Source organism: Epinephelus lanceolatus, chromosome 16, assembly GCF_041903045.1.
Source record: "Epinephelus lanceolatus isolate andai-2023 chromosome 16, ASM4190304v1, whole genome shotgun sequence".
Taxonomy (NCBI): domain Eukaryota; kingdom Metazoa; phylum Chordata; class Actinopteri; order Perciformes; family Serranidae; genus Epinephelus; species Epinephelus lanceolatus.
This window is the reverse complement of record NC_135749.1, coordinates 28,623,366-28,647,460: the sequence shown is the minus strand read 5'-3', so window position 1 is coordinate 28,647,460 and position 24,095 is coordinate 28,623,366. Positions and strand designations below refer to the sequence as shown.

The 24,095-nt window shown below is 41.2% G+C and overlaps 1 protein-coding gene across 2 annotated transcripts in view; it reads right to left on the bottom strand.

The window, feature by feature from the left end:
• nfatc1 (nuclear factor of activated T cells 1) overlaps nucleotides 1-24,095 on the bottom strand; it is a 54,966-nt gene that overhangs the window by 3,700 nt on the left and 27,171 nt on the right. The window contains exons 7-10 of one of the 2 annotated variants that reach the window (XM_033637980.2): nucleotides 21,378-21,433; nucleotides 17,467-17,599; nucleotides 12,100-12,726; nucleotides 4,575-4,690 (exon numbers count right to left, since the gene is read on the bottom strand). In XM_033637980.2, coding sequence (XP_033493871.1) covers nucleotides 4,590-4,690; nucleotides 12,100-12,726; nucleotides 17,467-17,599; nucleotides 21,378-21,433 — 917 coding nt within the window. In that variant the 3' untranslated portion in view covers nucleotides 4,575-4,589. The remainder of the gene's footprint in view (nucleotides 1-4,574; nucleotides 4,691-12,099; nucleotides 12,727-17,466; nucleotides 17,600-21,377; nucleotides 21,434-24,095) is intronic. The other variant, XM_033637981.2, reaches the window with a different exon arrangement.

The following is a 24,095-nucleotide window of genomic DNA, read 5'->3' as shown; positions in this document are numbered from 1 at the left end:
TTGCTTTGGAGCCAATGTGACACAGTGGCCAAACCGTGGAATTGCAACTTCTGGGTTCATCACGTGAAGCCATTGGTCCAAAAAGACTTTTTCTACATAGAATTAAACTGTGAAAGGGACGTCTGTAAATCGTGGGTTACCGCAGGTTCTCCAGCTTCCTCCCACAGTCCAAAGACATGCATGTCAGATTCACTGGTGACTCTAAATTGCCCGTAGGTGTGAATGTGAGCATGAATGGTTGTCTGTCTCTATGTGTCAGCCCTGTGATAGTCTGATGATGTCAGGGTAGGTAGTCACTCACCGAGTGTCAGCTGGGATGGGCTTCAGCCCCCCCACGACCCCTACCAGGATAAGCGGTTATGGAAAATGAATGAATGAATGAATGAACGTCTGTAAATCAGTGGATACATTTTTGGAGCGTCACAAACCCTGCGAAACATTTCACTATCAGGATTTGATCCATTTGGTCAGATGGCACTTCTGAAGTCTAGAAGAGCGGCATGATCAAATCATTTCATCCCCATTCAAGTTATCAGTGCTCTAGACTGGAAGTTAGCTTCTCAGCTAGCAACAGCCTCTGATGCACTTGCTCTATGGGCAACACAATGTGGATGAGCCTGGCAATTTTATACCCAGGAAGTTGATCTTTTTCGGCTTCATGCACCACTGACAAGGGCCCTCCTCCAACGCCATCCAGTTCTCTTTATACAGCCATGATTTTGGCTCTTGCCAAAAATCTGACTGAGAAGCTGAGGACACTATCAGCAGACAGCCATTCGACGCTGCCTGCCCTCAATTATGCATAACTTTAAGCCTTAATAAAATGTAAATGGATGAGTTATATAAAAATTAACCCCCCATTTGGTTGTAATGAAGAGGGAGATTAGTTATAGAGATCAAAACGTTTATATGTACCAGGCTGTATACATGGTTATTTCTGCTGTTAAGTTGGGCATTTTAACATGGGGGTCTATAGGGACTGACTGGCCTCTGGAGCCAGGCTCAAGTGGCCATTTGAGGTACTGCAGTTTTAGCACTTCATATTGCCGCTTGGTTGTAAGTCACTGTGGGTTCATCATTACAAGTGACCCTTTTTACATCACACATAGTTATTTCTTCCATTGTTACTATCAAATATATTTTAGTGCAGCTTTAAAGTTCCAGCCACTGCGAATATAAGTCCTCTGAGCTCTGAAGAAGCTGTTATTTCCTCTGAGCGAAGCTAATAGAATCACTTTATATCTGAGATCCCCAGACCTTTTTTATCAAGAGAGATGATGCAACCTCCTGCTGTCTCTTAAGGATCCAGGTGCACTTGTTTATCTGTTTTCATCAGCTGTGTTCTTTGGCTGACGGAGGGGGGTGGGGGGGTGATCCAGGAGTAAGTGAGGCTGACTGAAGCTAAATCAGAAAAAAATACATAGATATCAATGCACCGATAACAAGAGAAAAGGACAAATCTTTCATTTTTCTCCTCACTAAGGGGGATTGAGTGGGTTCATTTTTCATTAGCTTTACTGTTCTTATCTGTGAACTAGTTTATTACTTTGAAGAGATAGTCTCCACAGTTCCTCCCTCTCTAATCAGCCTCCAGGTTCAGGTTCAGGCCCTCTTTTCTCAGCTCTCACAGGGATGAGAAATGTGAGAGGGGAAGGGGAACACCCCTGGCTGGATCCGGCCCCCGAGAAACCGAGCCAGCAGGCTGATGGGAGGAATTCCCTCTGACTGACTGGACGCTGGAAAAGCAGCCTTGGAAACCTGAGATTCCCCTCCACACAATGGAGTTACTTTTTTTTTAAAGTTTATTTTCATCGCAGGCAGCAGAGCAGCCTTTTCCTCAGTGACCCAGCACTGGCACAGCCATTTCCTACCAGAAATACCACTTGCTTCCTACTACGAGAAAGATGACAGGGTGTACGTGCCTCGCAAGAGGTGGAGGAGGCCACCATGGTGAAAAAACACAAAACATACAAGTGTGTCATCATTACCTTTAAGAGGGTAGAATAATAAGTCAGGAGGAACTCATAATAGCTCAAAAATGTGGGTGCAAAACAGCAAATCACCCAGACAAGAGTGATATGTTACACTCGTCTAGACATAAAGTTCATATGCTTGGCGTGCTGGTTGGCTGCTATTAATACGGCAACAGGAAGATCTCTTGAGAGATTTGATAACTGCAGCACAACAGAGATCTCACAGGAGTGTGTGACAGAAACACACTGAAGCTATTATGTGACTATGAAGACAGGGTGAGATTCACAGCAGGATGTCTTCATGGAGAACTTGGCAGTGTGGGAGATAACTCGTCAAAACAGCAGTGACATTTATATTCAGGTGCTTTAAATCATTTCCTCTTGATTTAGCAGAGGGCCAAAAAAGGATAAACTCATCATCCATGTTCAAAAGATTATTCTTAAAGGAGTACTCCACTAATATTACACAGTGTTTAATATCTCCTGTGGTTCTGGACAGAGTCTTCTGAGCAAATAATCCTGATTACAGCGTGTTGGGTTAGGAGACCACAACTTCATAACAGAAAGTGTTAGCAACCTTTTTTTTTAAAATGGAGTATCATTTTTTAATTTTCTGTTAATCAGTGTGCCATATCAATATAATGTCAATCCATCGCTCCTCAAAATGCTCCTTGAAAACCTTGGCTACGTCCTTCTCTTTTATTGTTTGAGGCATTGGTTCTATGCATCAGAGCTCCTCCCTTAAAGACAAATCACAGTGTAGCCCCTTTTCCACTGCACAAATAACCCGCTAACACTCGCTAACATCTGGCTTTTTAATGTAATAGGAATCGGTGTTCACACTCAGGTCAAATGGCTCTGCAGTAATCACGGGGATTTACTGGCTCCAGCTCGGATCGGCATTGATGGAAACACAACACCCAGGTGAACGTCCTAATTTTAGCCCCTTAACTGGTGAGATGCAATGATCTGCCACCACAAAATAACATTCCTCTCGTCCAGGCCACACTCAAACATCGATCCAAATTAGTCTGCACTGAGTTTGAAAGACAGATTAAATAAATAAGAGATAAATGAAAAGAAGTAATCACAATTAAGTTTTTACAGGCCCCCATGCTGCTTTCTACTGTTTAATAACCTGTTTTCGAGCCTGTCCTTGACATTGAACATGACAAACCAAAAAAACAAACAAAAAAACAACAACACACACACACAAACACACACACACAGAAAGGCATACTCATCTGCGCCATGTTCACGTTCGCTCTAGTCTACTGGCAATGAGAAAGGAGTATATTTTTAGCTGGTTTTCCCATGTGTTTTCCCACATACACACGCTAATTTTGGTGGTATGTCTTCCTATGATTACCAAACGTGGTATATCATTCACATCCACACTTCATCAAGTGTAATACTAAATATCGTGCTGCGCTCTGTTTTCTCCCATTTAATCAATGTGTCGTTTTTGTGTATGGTTTCAAAATGGCATTTAACACTTGATGTTTGGCAAACAACGTTTTCAAGACACACAGTACACACTGCATGGCACTTCTGAATCACAAAACTCCACTCCTCTACATATGTGTATATATATACATATATATATATATATATATAAATATATGTGTGTGTGTAGTTATAGATATATATATATATATATATGTATATGCGTATATATATATATATATATATACATATATAATATATATTGAAATCTTTATTCTTGTTTTAATTTTTGATATACCTGTTATTATTTCTTTTACTTTATCTCTACTATTACTGTCTTTGAGCTGCTGCAATAATCAGATTTCCTCACTGGGGATCAATAAAGGTTTATGTTATCTTATTTTCAATACAGTACCAAAATCAACTTGGAGTGAATACTTCAGCTTTTTTTTTCTTTTGTTAAAGTTAATATTTTAGGTGGTGATGCTGTTGTGAGCAGGCATTAAAGACTCAGTAATGATGCTTTCAAGAACACTCATATATCTAAGAGTAGGCTGCCCAACAAAACTGTTCTTTAAAAAAGAAATAACGTTTTTGAATTTTTGTTGTTTTTTTACCTTTTGTTTGACTTCTTAGTTAAAATATTCTCTGCTCACAGCTACTTTACCATGCAGAAATAATGGAGCTTTGATGAATAAAAATGTGACAAGTAGTTAATAATAATAATAATAATAACAATAATATTAACAATGATAACGAATAAACACTCAAACAAGTTTCAGCTCTCTGCAGGTTGATACTGAAACAGAGGAGGCTTGGAAGGTAGAAAAATCAACCAAGAAACGTCTGCTTTTTGTGTTTGTGATTCTCTGGTAATGTGCTAAAAAAATGCAAAGCCGCTGGTGCTGGCCTGTATTTTAGCCGTGTATTATACATCATGGAAAATGGATACACCCATCTGTTAGAGCACAGTGGAGGGAATGAAATCTGACGAGGTGGTTAATGATTAATACTTATGTTTATACGGTAATGCAAGATGCTTTCTAACATAGCTCATCACCAGGACAGAATGCTGCCGCCAGCCATGTGAATGTGAGAATATGACCAATATCACCAAAAAGACATTCTTGAACCAGAAGAAATAAACACTCTAACCTCATCTCCACCCTCCTACAGCGTGTCGTTCCGCTGCCATGTGTGCTCTTCTCGGCCCAGACTGAACTGACTGACCTCGTCTCCTCTATTTGATCTGGCTTTGACCTTCTGCGCATCTGGAGGTGGAAGGATATAATCTTTGAGTTCAAAAACCTCAATGGGACGTTATTACAACGACTTCTCAACGCGCACATCGAGCCCTGACGTCGGCTGTAAATTTAGCACATCAAGACACTGTCAGAGCTCCACATCATGTCATCACCTGTTCGGTAGCTATCAAAATCACGGATGAATTATGGCGTTCAGATATTTTTCCTTATGCATCATTGTGCACCATATGTGTTGGAATATTTTTCACATGTTAATGAAAAGGTGAAAACACTCTTGCAGTTTATTAACAAAGGAAGGGCAGGCAGTAAAACTTTATCTTTTGTCCCACTGAGGCCACAACGTTCACAAAGTTTACTGTTTATGTGTCCGTTGCCATGGCCCACTTTTCATTGTGGCGTCACATTTGATGTGGAGGATCTAATTGAAAGAAAAAGTCAATCTATTGATCTCTAAGTGTGTTTACAACGAAGTCCTAAAAATAGGCCCAGCACCAGTGTGACATCTGTGTCATGTGTCATCCGGTCACATTGATTCGTTCAGGAGAGAGTCGGGTGATGGAGATGCTTCAAACAAGTTTACAGCAGCTGGGTGGGACGGTAGACTCTGGGTGTTCATTCAGGAAATGTCACTTGAATTCTGATTAAAATCAAGAAAATAAAACAACTTCTTCTTTTCTTTTTTTCTTTTTTTTTTACAGTATACGTGATTTTAAAAGAGATGATGTTCAGTTACTGTACGGATCATTACTAATGTACAAAAATATAATTTCAAAAATACTTCAGCCCCAAATGACCATATCTATTGCTGTTTTTCTGTGTTTAATTTAATTAGTGGAAAAAATGTTGTTTTTCTTGCATCTCGCAGTCATGGGGTCCACAATTAATAACAGAGAACCTCCATCAAAACATCAGTTTACAAACACTCACACATCTCATGCGGTACAGACGTCTTACTTATCCAGTTGTATGCTCAGTTCCTCCTAAACAGACAGCCCTGAACACGTAAGCTGCTGGTCTACTGCTGTGTCCATCAGTTAGTTTGTTTGTGTTATTGTGAATTTGGTAAATCCAAACTAACACTATCCTAAAACACCAAAGTCCCACACAAACTGATCAATGCAGCGGCAGTCCAGCGGCTCCCGTGTTCAGTGAGGCAAAATTACTGTTTTTGTCAGTGGAGTTTGGCTTTGAAGAGAGCATCGAGAAGTTTCACTCCCTATACCCCATCCCAGTACCTCTGGTCCTCTCCACCCCTACACCCACCCTTGGTGACAGAGCATTCAGTGTGGCAGCCTCCACTGTCTGGAACTCTACTGGCAGAGATCCGCAAAGCTCCGTCTCTGGACATTTACAAAAAACTGCTGAAAACCTACCTACAATCATCACTATAACTATTTCTGTTCTTGTTTTGTTCACTCTGTTTAACTATTTGTTTATTTTGTTTTCTTACTCTGTTGAGTGGCCTTGGGCACACTGAAATGTACTGTATAAACCAATTTTATTTTTAAATTTACTATTAAAGAAAAAATAAATAAAGCTAAGAAAATATCCTCACCACAAGGTCAATTTGGTAACTGTTATGGAGGCTATTTTCATGCCACATGATCGTCATCAGGGGATGCAGTTTGCTCAGTTGTCAAATTCAAATTTTCATATTTTCTTTAAGAACTTCTCGTTCACGTTGAGGTTTGGATTTCATCGTTCATATGATTGTGATATGATCAAAAACTCCAGGACAACTACGAATTGGACCTTGTGGTCGAACTGTTTGCTCAGCGGCAGCTTTTGAGCCAACAAGGATAGAAAGTTTGTATCCGGACAGTTCACAAAAAATCAAAAACATATTTTTCCTCTTACCTGTAATGCTGTCTATTAATCTAGATTGTTTTGGTGGGAGCACAGTGTTTGAAATATTGGCCATAGAGATGTCTGCTTTCTCTCCAAGTCTAGATGACACTTGGCTTGTGGAGCTCAAAGCACCAAAAATTACATATGAAAAACTCAACAGCAATGTCTCTTTCCAGAAATCATGACCCAGTTACTCAGAGATTGTTTTGAGCAGTTTCATGTAAGAACTATTTTCTTTCTACTGAACTACAACCGCTGACCATATCACTGTGCAAGATCTCCAACACACAGCAACTCACACCAAAACAAACTGGATTATTAAACAGCAGGTAAAAGGAATAAATATGTATTTTATAACTGGTAAAGACTGAACTTCAGACTGTAAATACAGCTGGGAACAAAAGTACAGGAAATACAACAACATAGGCTAAAAATATGACTATGCAGTATACTGTATATATATTATGTAACAGTGTTACTCTGTGCTCGTACTTCGCTACTAATCTAACACAAGGCACTGCAATGTTAGTGAACTAATATGCCTCACACTTTACAGTTATTTAAGAACAAGGAAGGTGGGGTTTGATATGAAGTAATCCAGGAACTGGTTTCCTGTCCCATGGAGGTCCGCAGCAGCTGGAGCTGACTGATACAGCCCAGCTCTCTGACCAGGAAACCCCTGACAAACGAGGAACTCCCAAACAATTAGCAGGACAGCACTGTTTGCCTCATTAAGGGACGAAACGCGTCAACAAGATCCTGCGCCTGTAATAACACAATACTGCAGGGGAACCGATCAGCTGGAGAGATACTCAACAATCTCTCTGATCGCTGTGAATAAATCAGCTGAGGGACCGGAGCTGAGACAATGAGAGAAAAAAGGCTGGGGGGTGCAGAACACCCACGAACCCCCTCCCCTGCTTACTGCCACGTCAAGCCCAGGCCACAAGCCACGAGATGTTCTTGGCCTACATTACGAGGCTCTTACTGGGTTACTGCAAGTCAGTCCCTCAGAGCGGTTCTATAGTTCAGCTCTGATTCTGCCAATTTTTTTTTTTTTTTTGAGCTCAGGTATTATTTAAAAAGACAATATCTGGGGACAATAGCTTTTTGGAAATGGTGTGAGCTTTAAGAAAAAAGAATAATAGAAAAGGGAGAAGACCTCTGAGAAACATCTCTGCAAAAAAAAACCTTTTATACTAGAAAACTAGAAAATAAAGATATGCACTAAAACAATCCTGTGATAAATGACCTGTGTCACATGCATACACACCTACAAACTCTCGCACACATATGTCGATGCATACACAGTCATAAACAATAAATAGAGACACGCACACACTGTTTTGTGTGTTCTGTTGTTTTATCCTGAATCTACTGTATATTTTTTAACATGAATTTAAAATCTTGATCAGGGGCTGCAAATTAGCTTCAGCTGGACACCCTGCAGTATGTATATACAGTACATCACAGATGTTGCTGCTCACACACTTTTACACAGAGATTCTTCACAGAGAGAGAGATTTGTGTGGTGATTCAAGTAGTTAAATTACCTTTTTGCCAGTTTTGTGTCATTAACTATGACCAATTTTTGGCCCTCAAAGGAAAGGAATGATTTTTTATTTTTATTTTACTACTGCTTCTTTACTTGGACTCTACTCTCTAAAGGCAGGTGTCTGACTGTATACAAAGCCAAAGATGACATTCCTCAAACTTTCCCATGAATAGCTGGGTATTTTATGTTTTGGAAACGGCTCTCTATGACCTTTAATTTGGAAGGTAAAAGTAAAAGTGGTCTCTACAAGAAGTGAACTTTTTAGGCTGTTTTTAATTGAAGGGCTGATGCATTTCATTACATTGTTACACTAGTGTTTTTTTTCTTTTCTGGCCACTCATTGGATTTAAAAATGCACTAATAACTAACTGGCAACAAGTCATACCAGATGTGGATGTCGATGAATTATTTGATAAACCGCAGATTTTTTTCGTACAAAGATAGCGTGCTAATAACTAATATTTGAGAAAAGGAAGCAAGTGTTACTGTATAAAATCAGACAGATTCAACAGAATCTTCAGTCAGATACTTCTCACAAATTCTTTTCCTATGATCATCTAAAATCTCTACTCATCAATTATACAGTTCTGACATCTAACAAGGCCACAACATGCCATAAAAAAGCGTTTCGTAATGTTATTTGGCTCCGATCTGACTCCAGAATGCACATGTTTTGCTCATGTTACCTCACCACTGACAAAAGTCTTCGGCACACTACTGTGCAGTATAACGTATGGCTTTGGCCACCTCTTCCAGACTCTCTCTGTGAGCCAAAGGGAAGCATGCAAACCTCTCAAGTCAGCAAGTTTTATGGCAGCGTGGCCAGCCTCCATCTCCCTCAGCCTCAGCAGCGCTGGAGCTCAGACTGTGCACCCTGCAGCCTAGACCTCCGGCTCAGGGCCAGACAGCTACGATTCAGACTTTCCATGAGCAGACATGTTTGTAACCTCCCAGGGGACGGTGTGAAAAAATGAGCAACAGAAGGGGGTCCTGATTAATACAAGAGGGCTGCACAAACAGGGGGAAAGATATCAGCTCTGATTACTGACAAAATGGCAGCAACAGAGTTTGGGTGGGGATCAAAAACACCTGAGTGTGTCACTTTCATTTATAAGTGACGTTTACTGTGGCTGCTTGACACCATAAGTGCTTAAACATTCATGCACTTAAATTATTTGTGTCAAATTGGTCAGAAATTAAATTAAATTGCACTACATTAAATAAATAAATGCCAGTGATTCATCTCTATGTCTGGCAATAATGCACAGATAATGATATACTAAATTACAGCCCATAAACACAATCCTATTTCCACTGAATTCTTGTAATGACAGTCAGTGTCCCAGTTCCTCTAAAAGTCTCAGATATCTTAGTTTTAACGATCATGGCCAACACGAAATTACAGTAACACCACACCTGAACGAGGCCATAAAGCAAAGCGTTGCATCAAACTCTGCCAAAGGTTTTAATGAAGTGAGAAGCCATATTAAGTTTGGAATGCTTAGCAAAATTTCCTCCAATTTGCCAATGAAAACAAGTGTAATAGGGGGCCCAGCTCCTCAGAAATATCCATTATGGTTATGGTGGCGCACTTTAAAACTTTTCACTTTAACTACACCTGGTTTGAACCAAAAAATCCCCAAGAGACATGAGCACCAGTTAGAGTATAATTACAAATCAAATCTTTAGCCCGAGCCGGCCAAATATCCCCGCAGACAGGCCTAACAAGTGTTAATGTATTTACCCAGACTGTTCAGAGGAAGTGGCATGGGAGCAGTCTGAGTCCTGCAGTCTGCGGCCCAACAACAGCGTCTCACTCGCCATCGCCAGGAAGCCCGGCCAGACGATTCAGCGGGGGCTCTGGTGACGGATCAAAGCCCCCGCTGCTCTGTCCGCTAGATAGCTGCTGGTTAGTGTTGCTTCATCTACTGCACTCCCCTTTCTCCACGCAGCCGGGGACTGTTTCTTCTTGCCCCGAGGAAGATCATTTATCCAATTTATTTCAAATCACCACAGCGCAGAGCGCGCGGCCCCCTGAACCTCAGTGGTGAGCACAGAGGGCCTGAGCAGTGAGATCATAAAGTTTGTGCTCCTAAAAATCTGCTCTCTCTGAGATAAATAAAAGGAGTCACAAAAGCTGTGTTCATTATATCAGCGAGCTTTATGCAGGCTTGTCTCATTCAGGGTTTACAGCCAAATATATCAAATACAGGACCACCAGGTTTCTTTGCTCTAATTACCTCAGATGTTAGACGACAAAGGAACGGACCACAAAAGTGAAAGTATTCATAAAGAGATATTAAAAAACATGTCTTTGAACAGCCTCTATTCAAGTGAAGCAGGACTTGCAACAACAGTGATAAATCTTTTGTCACCACATCACTCCCACATCAAACTCCTGCTACAGTGGCCTGTAACTGACAGTAATATCATAGTTTCACAGTGTAGACAACTGAAGAGGTGTTGGGTTGGATAACTAATTAACAATATCCAGGCTGAATTCTGTTATAATAAGCAGAGCTAAAAATACCTCATGCATATGCATGGTCATGCACAAAAATTTTGAGCTGCTCAGCTCCACATGCACCAGTGCACGTAACTTGGTACAAATATGTTGCACAGGGCTGCAGACTCTCAGGCATTGATCGTTAACTCACACAATTGAAACTTTTCACATGTTCTCACGTCCATTGTCTCGAACAATAAAAAACACTCTGACAGACTTGGATTTCAATGCACGTTTACTCGTGCCGTATGGTATCGGTACTCGGAGTGGCCAAACGGACAAAGACTCACATTACAGTAATAATTTATCACACATTATAGTCTCATTGAATATGTGATGTCACTAAAATTAGTCCTAATATGATGAAAAGTTTTCATAGGTTTGCTAGAGCCATTTAAGCTTTAAAGTAGTCTCACTGCACATCACTGTGCAGGGGAGGCTCAAATGACATTGTAACACATTGCAAATAAATTTGTAAAAATCTCTCACAATGAATAAATGTTTTCTTTCAAAGGTTTCCTGAAGTTTCAGTGATGAGAAATAAGGCCAAATACACCAAACAGTGCAGTAAATAGCAAATTTTGGTGCACATAGTTTTGAGAGTGTTTTGAGACCTGAGAAACATGTGTCAGTTGATTTTGATGTTTTTTTTTCAGCCTTTATAGATTTAACGTGCTGCAATGTTTGTTTTTCGTGCTTTCTTGCTGAGACTTGAAGAAATAGAACCATAATTTTTGCACTGATTTTATCAAATGAAATATAACGTAGGGCTGCTCCCTGAAAGTTGAAGATTCAAATCATACGTCAGGGACCTCTCCACTGAACTCAGTATACAGTGTACTTCTGTGTCAGTCAGTATACAGTGTACTGCCTTCTGCTTAGAAGTTATGAATTTACAGCTCACAGCAACTTAATATGATATGGTGTCTGGCTTTTGCTTTATATCTAGTGTCTGCAAAAATGTTATTGAGTCAGGTACAGCCCTAGCTTAAGATGTAGTGAACTTTAAAGGTGTCGGTAGTCTGCTTTTCTAACTTTTGGACAGAGGCAGGCTAGCTGTTTCCCCCTGTTTCCAGTCTTTATGCTGAGCTAAGCTAACTGGCTGCTGGCTGTAGCTTCATATTTACCATACAGACATGAGTGGTATCAATATTCTCATCTAACTCCTGACGGGAAAGCAAAAAAAAGTGTTTTCCCAAAATGTCGAACTGTCCTTTTAACTGAAAATGGGTTAGTTTTTTTCCAAAACAAAAAAACTCCAAAGTGAGTTTTAAAGGCCACAAGTTTCCGCTCCTGGCAAAGTGATCAGTGAGTCATACTGTATGATATTGATCAAGACTCCTATCAGCACCTGCAGACATGTTATGATCATTTGTGCTGGAGGGCAATAAAAACCTCTTTGTTTAGTTAATTAGGAGGTTGGACGAGTAGTTCGCTTTATAATTGTTTCCATGGATTAGAACGTTAGGCATCATTTTGTATGATAACAAAAACTTTTTCACTCACCATCATCAAGGTACATCTGGTCCAGCTCCTGTGGTTCCTGTTTGATGCTGACAGCCAGCGTCGGGGGGCTGCCTTCCTCCTGAAGGGAGCCCCGCCCCCTCTCTGGCACCTTGGGGTGCTGCTGAGCTCCTGGGCTGGTGCTGCCGCTGCTGACTGGCTGAGCTGGTGTGATGCAGAGGGCTGGAGAGAAAGGGCCGTCGGTCGGGGTTGAGGGCTGCGAGGTTGGGGAGGAGGAGGGGGAGCTGCTGGGTGGGTAGAGGCTGGGCGGCTGGTAGCGCCCAGGAGTCTCCTGGATGATGGAGACCTGCGGGATCGGGGACTGTTGGCCCGGGTGCTGGACGGCTGGGCCGGCAGAGAGGCATTTGGAGAAGGGCAGCGGTGGCGACAGGTCGTGCAGTTTGGGGCTGGTGCTCGGAGAGGGGAGCGAGGAAGGCTTGGCTGCCAATCTTTGCTGGCTGACAGAGTAAGCCCCGCCCACAACGCACGGCCGGAGGTCAGAGGTCATCATCGGGGTCATGACCTGAGGGGGGAAGTATGGCTTTGGGTGCATGGACAGGCCGGGGCCATGTTGGCCGCACACCAGGGGGGCGTCGTAGTCGTCGTGTGGCTCCGTCTTTATTGTCGGAGCTGAGGGCAGAGGAGGGGAAACAGAAGAAGGAAAAGCTAAATGAGTAAACACGTACTGCAGCCGTCCTGCAAGTGTGAGTGAGTGAGTGGGTTTGTGGCTAGGATACCCGCTGCCAAACAAACACTCTCATCAATGAGACTCTGTGTCTGGGCCTGAGCTCTCCCACCCTGCAGAAAATATTCACAAAAGTAGGAAAAAAAGGGATGACTCATCAACACGAGAAACATCCAGCTGCTTCTATAATAAAATGCTTATTTTCTTTGGACACTGCTCTGGTGCTAATATCCACTAAATGTGCGATATGAAATATGTTGCTGTAACAGCAGCTTTATTCTCAGCAGGGTTCGGCAATTTAAAGTAAATTACTGCTCGCTCATTGAGACAAAGAAAAAGTTTAACTGAAGCTGCTTTTTTTTTAAACACAAGATGAAGCTGAAAAAAGACAAAATGGAGGCTGCTGGGTGTTTGAGGATAGCAGTTATCGCACAAACGAGGACCAGAGTTACACTGAGTCAAGGATTTGTTCTCTGTCATCCAGATTTCAGTGCGAAACAAGTTTTTAAAATGTGGGCCGCCGATATGCTGCAGCTCCTGACACGACATCAATCTTATATAACAAGCGTTTCAGTCCAGTAACAAGGAAACGACAACACGGCTCTGACCCTGAGCTTCATTACTGTATCACTTCACTGGATCTATTCCTTCTTCTCTTCTGTGGTGAAGCTGCTTTAGATTATAACATGAAGCATGTGTTTGAAATCAAAGCTGACACAGTAAAAACTTTATTTGTCCTTCTGTGACTCTTATTCTTATATTTCACTGATGCACATAATTGTTTAGTTGTTTATCTGCATCTTTTTCTTAGCTTGGGGAAATCTCCTGACAAAGATATTTTTAACCTCTCAGCAGGCTAAGTGAGTGACTAATTAGACCAAAAGGAGTGAAACTAAGACGCGTCATGCTTTACTGAAGCCTCCATTATCAACAACTGTAAAAGAGGAACTGTGATGAGATGGTTACACCAACCGCAGCACTAAAATAGCACATGCACCCCTATTTCTGGCCTGTTTGGAGGAAGTGTTTCTGTCTGCCTGTGGAGGATAGGCACATGCACAGAAAGGGAGCACAGAAGAAGCACGAATGTTTGTGTTGCCACAAAAGAGAGCATCATGCCCCTGGGTTTCCGGAGTGTGAAAATCAGCCGTGTGCATGTTCCCAAAATAAATCTGCTGTTTTCGTACGAGCTGTTGTAACACCTGCTGCTGCACTAAAGTTAATGACATGATTTTAAAAGGAAAGACTGAAACCGATTTACATTTCATTATTGAGAAATTGAGCCTCTCATATATTTTTACAGCTGTGTTTTCACCTGGGGTCGAAGAAGATCTTTTACTTTAGTGTAAAAATACTCTGTTACAAGTAAAAGTACTCAAATCTTACTCAGGTAAAGCTGTAACAATATTAGCACCAGCATGTCAGTCATTTCTCTGAAGAAAACCAATTGAAATTGTCATTTTAAAGTTAAGATTATCACTCAAGATATAAACTTAAAGAAAAATCTCACAGGGTAAGGATCTCTCTGATTCATATCGTCTCTGATAAAATAAATACAGGAAATAATCTGCTTAAATTTGATCTAACTTGCTTGTTTTACACAAACCTACTGTAGTTATTGTGTTTAATATTTGGGTTAATTGTACAGTTTATCAGTTATAATGTTGTGCTTTAATTATAATGAGAAATATCCATAAAATATGTCACTCAGTCAGAGCTCGTCAGTGTACTCAGTGAGAGGAAATATAGATGGGAACCACTGACTTTAAGTAAAACAAGTAAAAAACAAGTCAAATTAGCAGAGGTGGGAGCAAGTCATTGTTTTGCAAGTCACAAGTAAGTCTCAAGTCTTTGCACTCAAGTCCCAAGTCCTGAGTCAAGTCGCAAGACAAGATTGACAAGTTCTAAGTCAAGTCCCAATTAAAGACTGACAAGTCCTGAGTCAAGTCGCAAGACACGATTGATAAATTCTAAGTCAAGTCCCAATTAAAGACTGACAAGTCCTGAGTCAAGTCCCAAGTTAAGACCCAAGTCAAGCAAGACAATTGTTGAGTCAAGTCACAGGACAAGATTGATAAGTTCTGAGTCAAGTCCGAATTAAAGACTGACAAGTCCTGAGTCAAGTCCCAAGTCAAGGCCGACGTCAAGAAAGACAAGTCTTGAGTCAAGCCCCAAGTAAAGACTGACAAGTCTTGAGCCAAGCTCCAAGTAAAGACAGACAAGTGCTGAGTCAAGTCGCAAGGCAAGATTAACAAGTTCAAAGTCAAGTCCCAAGTAAAGACTGACAAGGCCCAAATCAAGTCCCAAGTCAAGTCCGATGTCGAGAAAGACAAGACTTGAGCCAAGCCCCAAGTAAAGACTGACCAGTCCTGAGTCAAGTCACAAGGCAAGATTAATAAGTTCTAAGTCAAGCCCCAAGTAAAGACTGACAAGTCTTGAGTCAAGCCTCAAGTCCCAAGTCATCAAATTCTTAATTTGAGTCCAAGTCATGTGACTTGAGTCCACATCTCTGCAGAATGGCCCATTTCAGAATGATGTTTATTACATCATTGTATTATAATTATTAATGTGTTCATTACTTTAATGTTGCAGCTGGTAACGGTGAAGGTAATTTTTAACCACTTCACATCCTGCTGTGTAGCTTAATCTGTAATGGAGTGATATGTCATCATTTATTAGCTGATAGTATTTTGTATTAATAATCCAAACCTATCAATTAATAAGTAATTAAAGCTGTCAAATAAATGTAATAAAATAACATGTAAATACTCAAGTACAGTACAAATATCTACAAATTGTACTTAAGTATAGTACTTGAGTATTTAGTTACATTCCACCACTGGTTTTCACTCCACCCATTTCTTTTTAACTTTCCTTGACTTTCTCCTTTTCTTGAGGACTAGCAGATCATATTGTTCTCCAGGCCGACTCGTCACTCTTTAGGAGACACTGACCAGACTAGCCGTCCCCCAGTCTTTCCCCTCCCTCACACTCTGCGCGTCCCGAGGACAATGCTCCACTTTCACAGCGGGGCACTCCATCGCCCACGTACAGGGCTGGGCCAGTTCACTTGAATCACAGCTTTGAACCACCCACTGGATTTTCGCTCCAAGCGCCACAGTGCAATTAGCAGTGGTTTTTACATTTCAGTTGGTGGGTCAGTGTTTATATTTAGCTTGGCAATAGGTTCTCTATTCAAATAACATGCTTTTCCCATGCCCCCTTTCCCCACCCTTGTGTGTCCAGTCACTGCAGTGTACAGGTATGGAAAAGAACAGATTTTATAGAGTTTTTTTTTACAATGAAGGAATAATAGCATTGCTTTGTTCCTCCCTTGCAAACCACAAGACAAAGGGGAATACAAACTGTTTGTTCTTGTCTTCAGATGTAAAATGTTTTTAATTAGTCTAGGGTATGAAAGGCAAAGAGCAGACTGAGAGTGGTGAAGTGCTGCAGTGATGACAGGAAAGTAAAAGAAAGAATAAGTAACGATGTGTTGAGGGCTTAGCAGTAATGAGGGGGTATTCTCTTATTTTAGTGCTAAATTTGTATGACAATTAAATGTCTATTAAACACTCTAGTTGCAGTTATTTCACCAAAGGTTTTTCCTTTTTAACAAATGTCAGCAACCACTGAAAGCATTATTCATGATCCACTGCAGTGACTGTCTGTTGATATTGCTGACACCACAACCCCTCAACATATCATATAAAGGCTATTCTGAGCATGTTTTCTTTAGTGTATAATCACCTGAAAATAAGAACTGTTGTGTTTTCGTTACCTTAGAATGAGCCATTTATATCTACATAGGGAGTTAGTTCATGGAGATTGCTATGTTGCACCGCCATGTTTCTACAGTAGCCTGGAACGGACAAACCAAGCACTGGCTCTAGATAGGGTAATTTGTGTGTTTGCATTTTTGCATCTGCTACCATAGTTAGAAGCCCATCTGCAATGAGCAATATCAAACTTTCACTGGTATTAAAACTACTTTCTTCAGGGTGTTTACTAGTTTGATTCACCAGGTCCTTTTGTTTTGGAGAGGAAGAGACCTCTGTGGATAATATGGCTCATGGTAAAAATCTCCTGATCATCTGGAGCTTAAGTTATCAGAGAGAAAAAAGGTGCAGCAGGTACAGCATTGGAGAAACACTATCTTGTAACATGAAACTACTTTATCCAGTGTTTCTACCGGTTCAAATCACCGATTCCATTTGTTTTGGAGAGGAAGAGACCTCTGCGGATAATTTGGCTCACGGTAAAAACCTCCTGAATGTCTGAATCAGAAGGTGAGCACACAATAGCAAGTGGTGGGCGTGCTGCCCGTCTCTGAAATGCCATACAGTGCAGGGGAAAAAATGATTTGTAAAGTGAAACTGCTTTATTCAGTGTTTTCACTGCTCTCAATCACCTGGTTTGGTTTGTTTTGGAGAGGAGGAGACTTCTGCGGATAATTCAGCTCACAGTTAAAAACCTCCTGAACAATGAACACTGAAGGAATTCTGGCTGGGAGAAGTTTCAGCTGGTTGCAATCTGCAGTTTGCAGCTTGACACCACCAAATTCTTTCAGTTATGCCATCACAGTGTTGGGCAGTTCAAATCGTCATGAAATGGGCATTCTCATTAAAAAGTCAGTCAAAGCAAACAGGAGAAGTGGTGAATGTGTGAGAGGAGGAGAGCTTTACCGCTGGCAGGGACGTAGGTGAAGCGCTGGTACTGGCTTCTTTTCCTCTTGCCGTTGCAGACGTAGAAGTTGACGTGGACTGGGGTGGAGAGTCTTTGGTTCCGGTAGGGAGGGATTTCAACGATTAGTGAATTCTGCAGCAAAGAAAATTGAAATCAAGACATGCATTCATAGTCTGCATAAATAAATAATAATAAATAAAGAGATTAAAAAGCTAAAGCGTTCTTATCACCTCCGCAAAGGAGGTTATATTTTTGGTTGTGGTTGTTTGCCTGTTTGTCAGCAGGATTATGGAAAAACTGCTGGCCCAATTTTCATGAAACTTGGTGGAAGGGTGTAGCATGGGCCAAGGAAGAACCCATTACATTTTGGAGCGTAGGTCTGCGCTCTCTGAGGGTCCTTCTAGTTTGTTTTATGGTATAGTTATTTTTCCATTTTTCTGTATAATTCCATCAGATCTGGTTTTTCTAATGTTTTATTTTCTTTGTTCTGTTTTGTTACCCTTTGTTAATCCTTATCTGGTCTGTCTCTCTTGCTGCTGTAATACTTAATTAGTCTTTTGAAAAATAGAAAAGGCTGGTTACAAATGTCACTGGTGAAAAAGGTGATGCAAAAGGCCATTTTTGTTGATCACTTTGAAATGAAAAAGCATTTTCATAAACAGAGGTACCACACTGTGAGTAAAAAATGAGCAAAAAAGGGAAAACTGGGCTTACACTTTTTCCAATTCTTGTTTTCATTTCATGTGAGTATTTGTTTTGAGCTCTGGAATATTAGTACCTATTACTCATATTTTGTATTAGCAGTATTTTGTATTGTCTCAATCTTTGTTTGGGAAAGACAGTGCAGCTCAGCAAAGAGGATGTGAGTCCTGGATTCCTTTAAATCCATAGCCTGAAGTTGTGTGTGTGAGGGCGGTGGATAAAATCTGGTTGTAATCCCAAACGAGGGAGCCACAAAGAGACCATGAAGTAAGGTTATAGAGAGCCATGGTTGTTTGCATAGTGAATAAATTGAACTCGGGATAGTTTATTTCCCCAGCAGAGCTTCCTGCTGTCTGAGGAGAGAGTGAAGGCCAGGAGCGACCACGCTCATCAGCCCCATCTGTGTGTGTTTCTGTGCATGCGTGTGTGGATACATATATCTGAGTGTGTTGGAGGTGCTGCTCAGTAGCAAGGGAGGAAGTCATCTGTCTACAAAACTGTGCTTCGGAGGACGGCTGGCCCTGACGTTACAGGTGAGAGCTGACACACGTTCTATTAAATCACTGCAGTCGTAAAGTCAAGTGAAGCCAGATGAGGCTTTTCGACTTATTCTTATTCAACACAATCCATCTGTCCTTCGGAGAATTAGCTGATAAAAACTCTGGAAACGGTTCACCGTTTGCACTGCGTAAACAGTAATTGTGTCCAGGTTTAACAGGAATATTTGAAGCGTTTCACTCGTGTTGCTGCTGTCCAACATGTCAACTTACTCATACGCATAAAAAACAGGCTTAATTATGCATCCAAAACATGCACGAGTGAAATCATTCACTCACTCCTGAAAGTTTTATGTTCACACGTGATGTTTTGTAAAATCATCTCAACCCACTGAGGACACAGTGGACCTCCAATTTGTGTAAAAAGCGTGAAAATCACCAAAACACACTGAGATGTTTTTACCTGACAAAAGTAATTTCTCTCATGCAGAGGGAGGAAGATAAAATATGACAAATCGAGCATGAAGGAGCTTTCTTGGACTCCTTAAGTGAGTGCTGCAAGGCCATTTGTCTAAGTTTATATGAGTAATCTGCTGCATCTAATTGAAAATAATTCTTAAAATTAAAAGTGAATCATCCCTCTTCTTCTACGTCTGCCTCCCTCTCGGGGGAGGTCAGTCTGCGCAGGTGACGGAGGCAGTGAGGTATTCTGAATTTGTGGTTTGGTCTGTGTTGTGGTAGAGCAGCAGAGGTTAAACCTGGCCAAGGCACCGTCAGTGTTTAAAATGGGTCCAATCCAGGAGACTGGGCTGAGAGGGGAGGGAGGCCCTTTGTCTATTCAAGCAGACAGATGTGTCCCAGCAGTCACTGTATACTTGTGTGTGAGAGAGAAAGTGTGTATGTTTTGCAATGGGAAGACACTGAGAGCAGGTGCACCGCCTCACATCTAGACACCCTCTAATCCCCTCGTCTATCTCCCAGACTCCCACCACTACACATCTCTCTGTCTCTCTATCTGTCCCAGGCCAAGACAGGACACACTGCCGAGCACAAACTCCCACTGGATGAAGGTTGAACTTTTGAAAACCTTTTCCACACGTTTCAAACACAACATAGCTGTTCTCCTCTTGAGAGATTCTGCTCCGGGCTGAGAAAATCTTCAGCCATATCCAAGTTACACTTCTGTGTATCTGTGTCATTAATGTGCTTATGTTCACCAGTGTGTGTATAACTACAGTGGCTGACAAGGGCAAATGCACAGTGGTGTAGTGGAAGATATACGCAGGTATACGTGATATATCCACCTCTTTATGTGGCTGTTCACAGTATACACCTATCAGGCAAAAAGCCATTAGAATCTGTAGGAAGGTATACTCACTTACTCCTCGATAACCTACCCACCCACCTGGTAGTGCACAGCTCATCAACCACCACTACACCACTGCAAACGTACTACAATGGCCCAAAACATTACTTTTAGGAGAAACATGCTATAGCTCCAGAAATTATGCCATAATAATAATTCCAAAAAATTTAGAAAAATCCAAAAAAAATACAACAACAAAAACATCCTGCAAATGAAAAATTGGCTGCAGAAAGCCAGGCCAAACACACAAACCACCAAAAAGAGCTGGTTTGGGCCATCTGCCATTTACTTTTGTCGGCTACCATATTTATCCCATGTTCATAATAATGCTGTGTTAGCAATGCATGGTTTAAAGGTATAGTTTGACATTCTGGAGAAATGCTCTCATTTGCTTTCTTGCTGAGATGTAGATGAGAAGATATAAAGCTATAGTCAGCAGACTGTTAGCCTATAGCTTAGCACAAAGACTGCAGAGACAGCTAGCCTGGCTCTGTACAGAGGTAACAATATCTGCATGGTTAGTTACCATTTGAGGTAATTAGATATTCCTTTTTTTGTGTGCATTTGAATCGATTGACCCCTAAAAGTAAATGGCTGAATGAGGTGGGCAGATATTCTGTAAATCTAGATCCATGATTCCGAAATCACCAGGTGATGTGGAGCTCAATTAGCCCTTCATAAGTCCCTCCCCTTTCCACTCAGTTGTGCAAGCTTGGCCCCCGGGAACAGCGCTGAGCTTTGAAGCCATTTTTACATAGTGGCCAAAAGTGAAACTACACCGTCCTGGACCGTCACATGATGCCATTGGGCAAAATCAGAATTTTTCACGTACACTTACAATGTGAAAGAGACATCTGTGAATTTGTGGTTACATTTTTTTGTGCATCGCAACCCACGTGCTACCGCAATTTGATCCATTTGATCTGATAACACGAGAACAGAACAGAAGCCAAGAGCCACTGACCTGGCTTCCGTATCTCACACCCCGGGAATGAAAATGGGTTGCCACTGGATATTATACTCCTTGCTTTCAGCTCCTTGAAGCTGTATTACTTAATGCCAAGAAACTATCTATCACACCGCAGCACCTGGCTTAACGGAACTGGTGTCACCATGCACCTTTCTGTCTAGATTGTGCGGCCCAGCAGCAGTAACTAAAGGGAGTAGGACTCAGTTAATTCACTCTCAGCTCACTTGATTTAGACATCAGCTAGTTGTTTTTTTATGTAAAGTCTGAAAATTCTTTGCCACTGAAATGATGGAGAGCAGCTGTTTTATCCTCAGTGCTTTAATCCTGAAATGAGACTGGATTTGTCACGATAACAGCGTCACATGTATCACTTACAGGCTTAGAGGCGTCTCTGTCGACCTTGGCCTCCGTCTCCCAGAGGTGGTGACCGTCTGAAAGAGAAAGAAAAAGAGATTCGTAATGACAAATTGGAAAATAATCCACCTACTTGGCTCCCAACAGAAATGAAGAAATGGTATGAGCGTTGTTATTTTAATCTGTTACATCAGTGATATATAAAACAGCCACACGTCATGCTGTCTGACCCGCCGCTCATGAGCTCATATCCTCGGTCTAACAAACCTGAGAGACACAGACAGAGAGAAATTCTGATGCAATCCTAAAAAAAAACCCAGTCATACCAAAGAGATGAGCGACATCTTTGGTGGATCGGAGAAACCTTGACTTCATCGCTGTGTGGAATCCCAACATGCTCCAGCAGCTGGTGGGCTCGTTAATGCACAACGACTGGAAACTGACAACTCGCCTCAACTTTCAAACTCCTTATTTCTCGTGTTCTCATAGGAATCTTTCTGCTATCCCCATATAATGACTGTTAAATGGTATTTGCTCTTTTTTTGGTAATGCGTTATTTTCTCCTTAAAGTGGCCACAATAAAGAGGTTTCCCATCAGGCAATTAAAAAAAGAGGCATCATGTGAGCTGTCGGAAAACACAGGCCTGGTAAAAAAGAAGTTTGATTTGTCATTCTGCCCAGTGAGGTGTCAGTAAAAGTATATTTTTACCAATTTATTAGTCACAGAAGGAAACCATTGTAATTTCTTTAGCCTCCTGACTCATTAACAAGGCCCTAAAAAGGACTGTGAAAATGACTTTAACTGCAGTTTAAAGAAAAAGGGTCAGCTGTGGCCAAGTTTTGTTAAAGAGAAGATTAACTAAGATATATGCAGTGTTGCTCAACAGGCTGTCAGCAGTTTGATATGTGGAGCGTTTGAATTGAGCAGACAGCACGGTGCAGATGGATTGGGCAGCGCTCGTTTGTGTGGAGAGGAGTTGTGAGGTGGCAGAGATGGAGGAGGTGCAGCTTGGCCCTGACAGCTTCCATTATGTCTGAGGAGACACTGGAAACCTGCTTCCCTTTCCTTTATTTTCCCACACCGCTGTCAGCTGTGGAGTGGAGTTTTGGCTGCTCCTCTCCAGGAAAGAATAATATCTTGTGTACTACCTTAAAGAGAATTAACCCTCTACCCCAAAGGAAAAACAAACAAATCAACCAGGTATGGTGCCAGATCTCTGAATTTCTTGTTTCTGTTTGTAGTTGGAGTAATTTGACTGATCACTGCCTCTCAAAGGTTGGCTAAATAGATTTTTTGGTGAGGTGAGGTAAAACCTGGCACAGGGGTCCCTTGAACTCCTTTATGCTAATCCCATGCAGTTTTGGGGTAAACCATGAAGTTTTTTGCATGCAGTACAGATGTGTTAATTTCGCCTTCTGTATTTGAATATTTCTATATACTAAGGTCCCTAAACACTCTTGAAATTGCATAAATTTGGTATGACTGGAAAGTTGTGACTCTTGTGGATTCAATGAGCCCAATTCAATTAATGTGTGATGATGTTAGCTCCCACAGTAGCCATTTCATTGTAGCTAGACCATTTTCTCAAACTTCACCTAACTGTATAGAATGACCTGTTGTGACCTCTAGGATAATCATAGCATCGTGAAACTTTACAACTTGACCTCTGGCATTCAGAGCATGTATGGCTTTCACAGGTATAAGGTATATGATAAGGGGTTTCTCAGCAGTTTCTAGAGCATAAGTGTTCAGCACCCAATCATCAAAAAATGCAATGTTTGCAAATGTCCAAATGTCAAAGGTTTTTGATACAGAATCATGTCGTGGACTTTTCTACTGTGTTCCCCAAGGTCTTGATGTCTTAATGTGGTATTTTAGAGGAAGTTTTGAGCATTTTTATCAATTCTTGAATAGTTTACAATGCTTAAATTTAGTACCAAATCTGTGTAACAATTAGTATCAACCCCAAAACTGCTGCAATGACTTATGGGACACAACTGAGCATGGGAATGGTCATCATATACTTCCATTTTAATGTTCTAAGCCCAAACCAAAACATTATGTTTCTCCCTTATTTATGACTTCATGTCAAATAAATTGTTAAGTTGTTAAGCTTTCAGATGATGTATACCACTTCTGTGTGGCCTTAACTGTTGACCTACTATCTCCCCCTAAAGATCCCCTTAAAAGACACAAATGGATCTAGAGTGGGTCTCAGAGGGTTAAACCTAACACTAAGAAAATAATTCAAAAATATTTGCTATAAATAACAAATATAAAGCTAGCTAAAACAACAGTACTGAATTTCCTGGGCACCATAGGAACAATCAGGTCTGGTACATGGCATGGTGCAGACATCTGGCCTGCAAAAAAAACCCACCTGTGTGTGGTAATATGACTCAAATATAACATTTGCAAACCATGTTGCAAGGAAGCCTTTGTGTAAACAGAAATGAAAAGGGAAACAGCTTGTCATACAGGAAGTTGTACAGGATCTTTGTCAGAAAGGGTCAAATGACATTCAGTGTCCAGTGGATATCCAGTGTTACCCTTCAAAAAAGTTACATCCATGACCATTCAAGTGGACAAAAATGTTCATTTTCTAGAAACTTTTGTAGTGTCCAACAAAAGGTCACAGGCGGTGATTTTTGGCAAGGGGGGGGGGTTAAATTTGAAAATCCCAACTTTCAGGATGAAAATCCATTATTTGACCCTGTAATGCATTTTTATCCCATCCA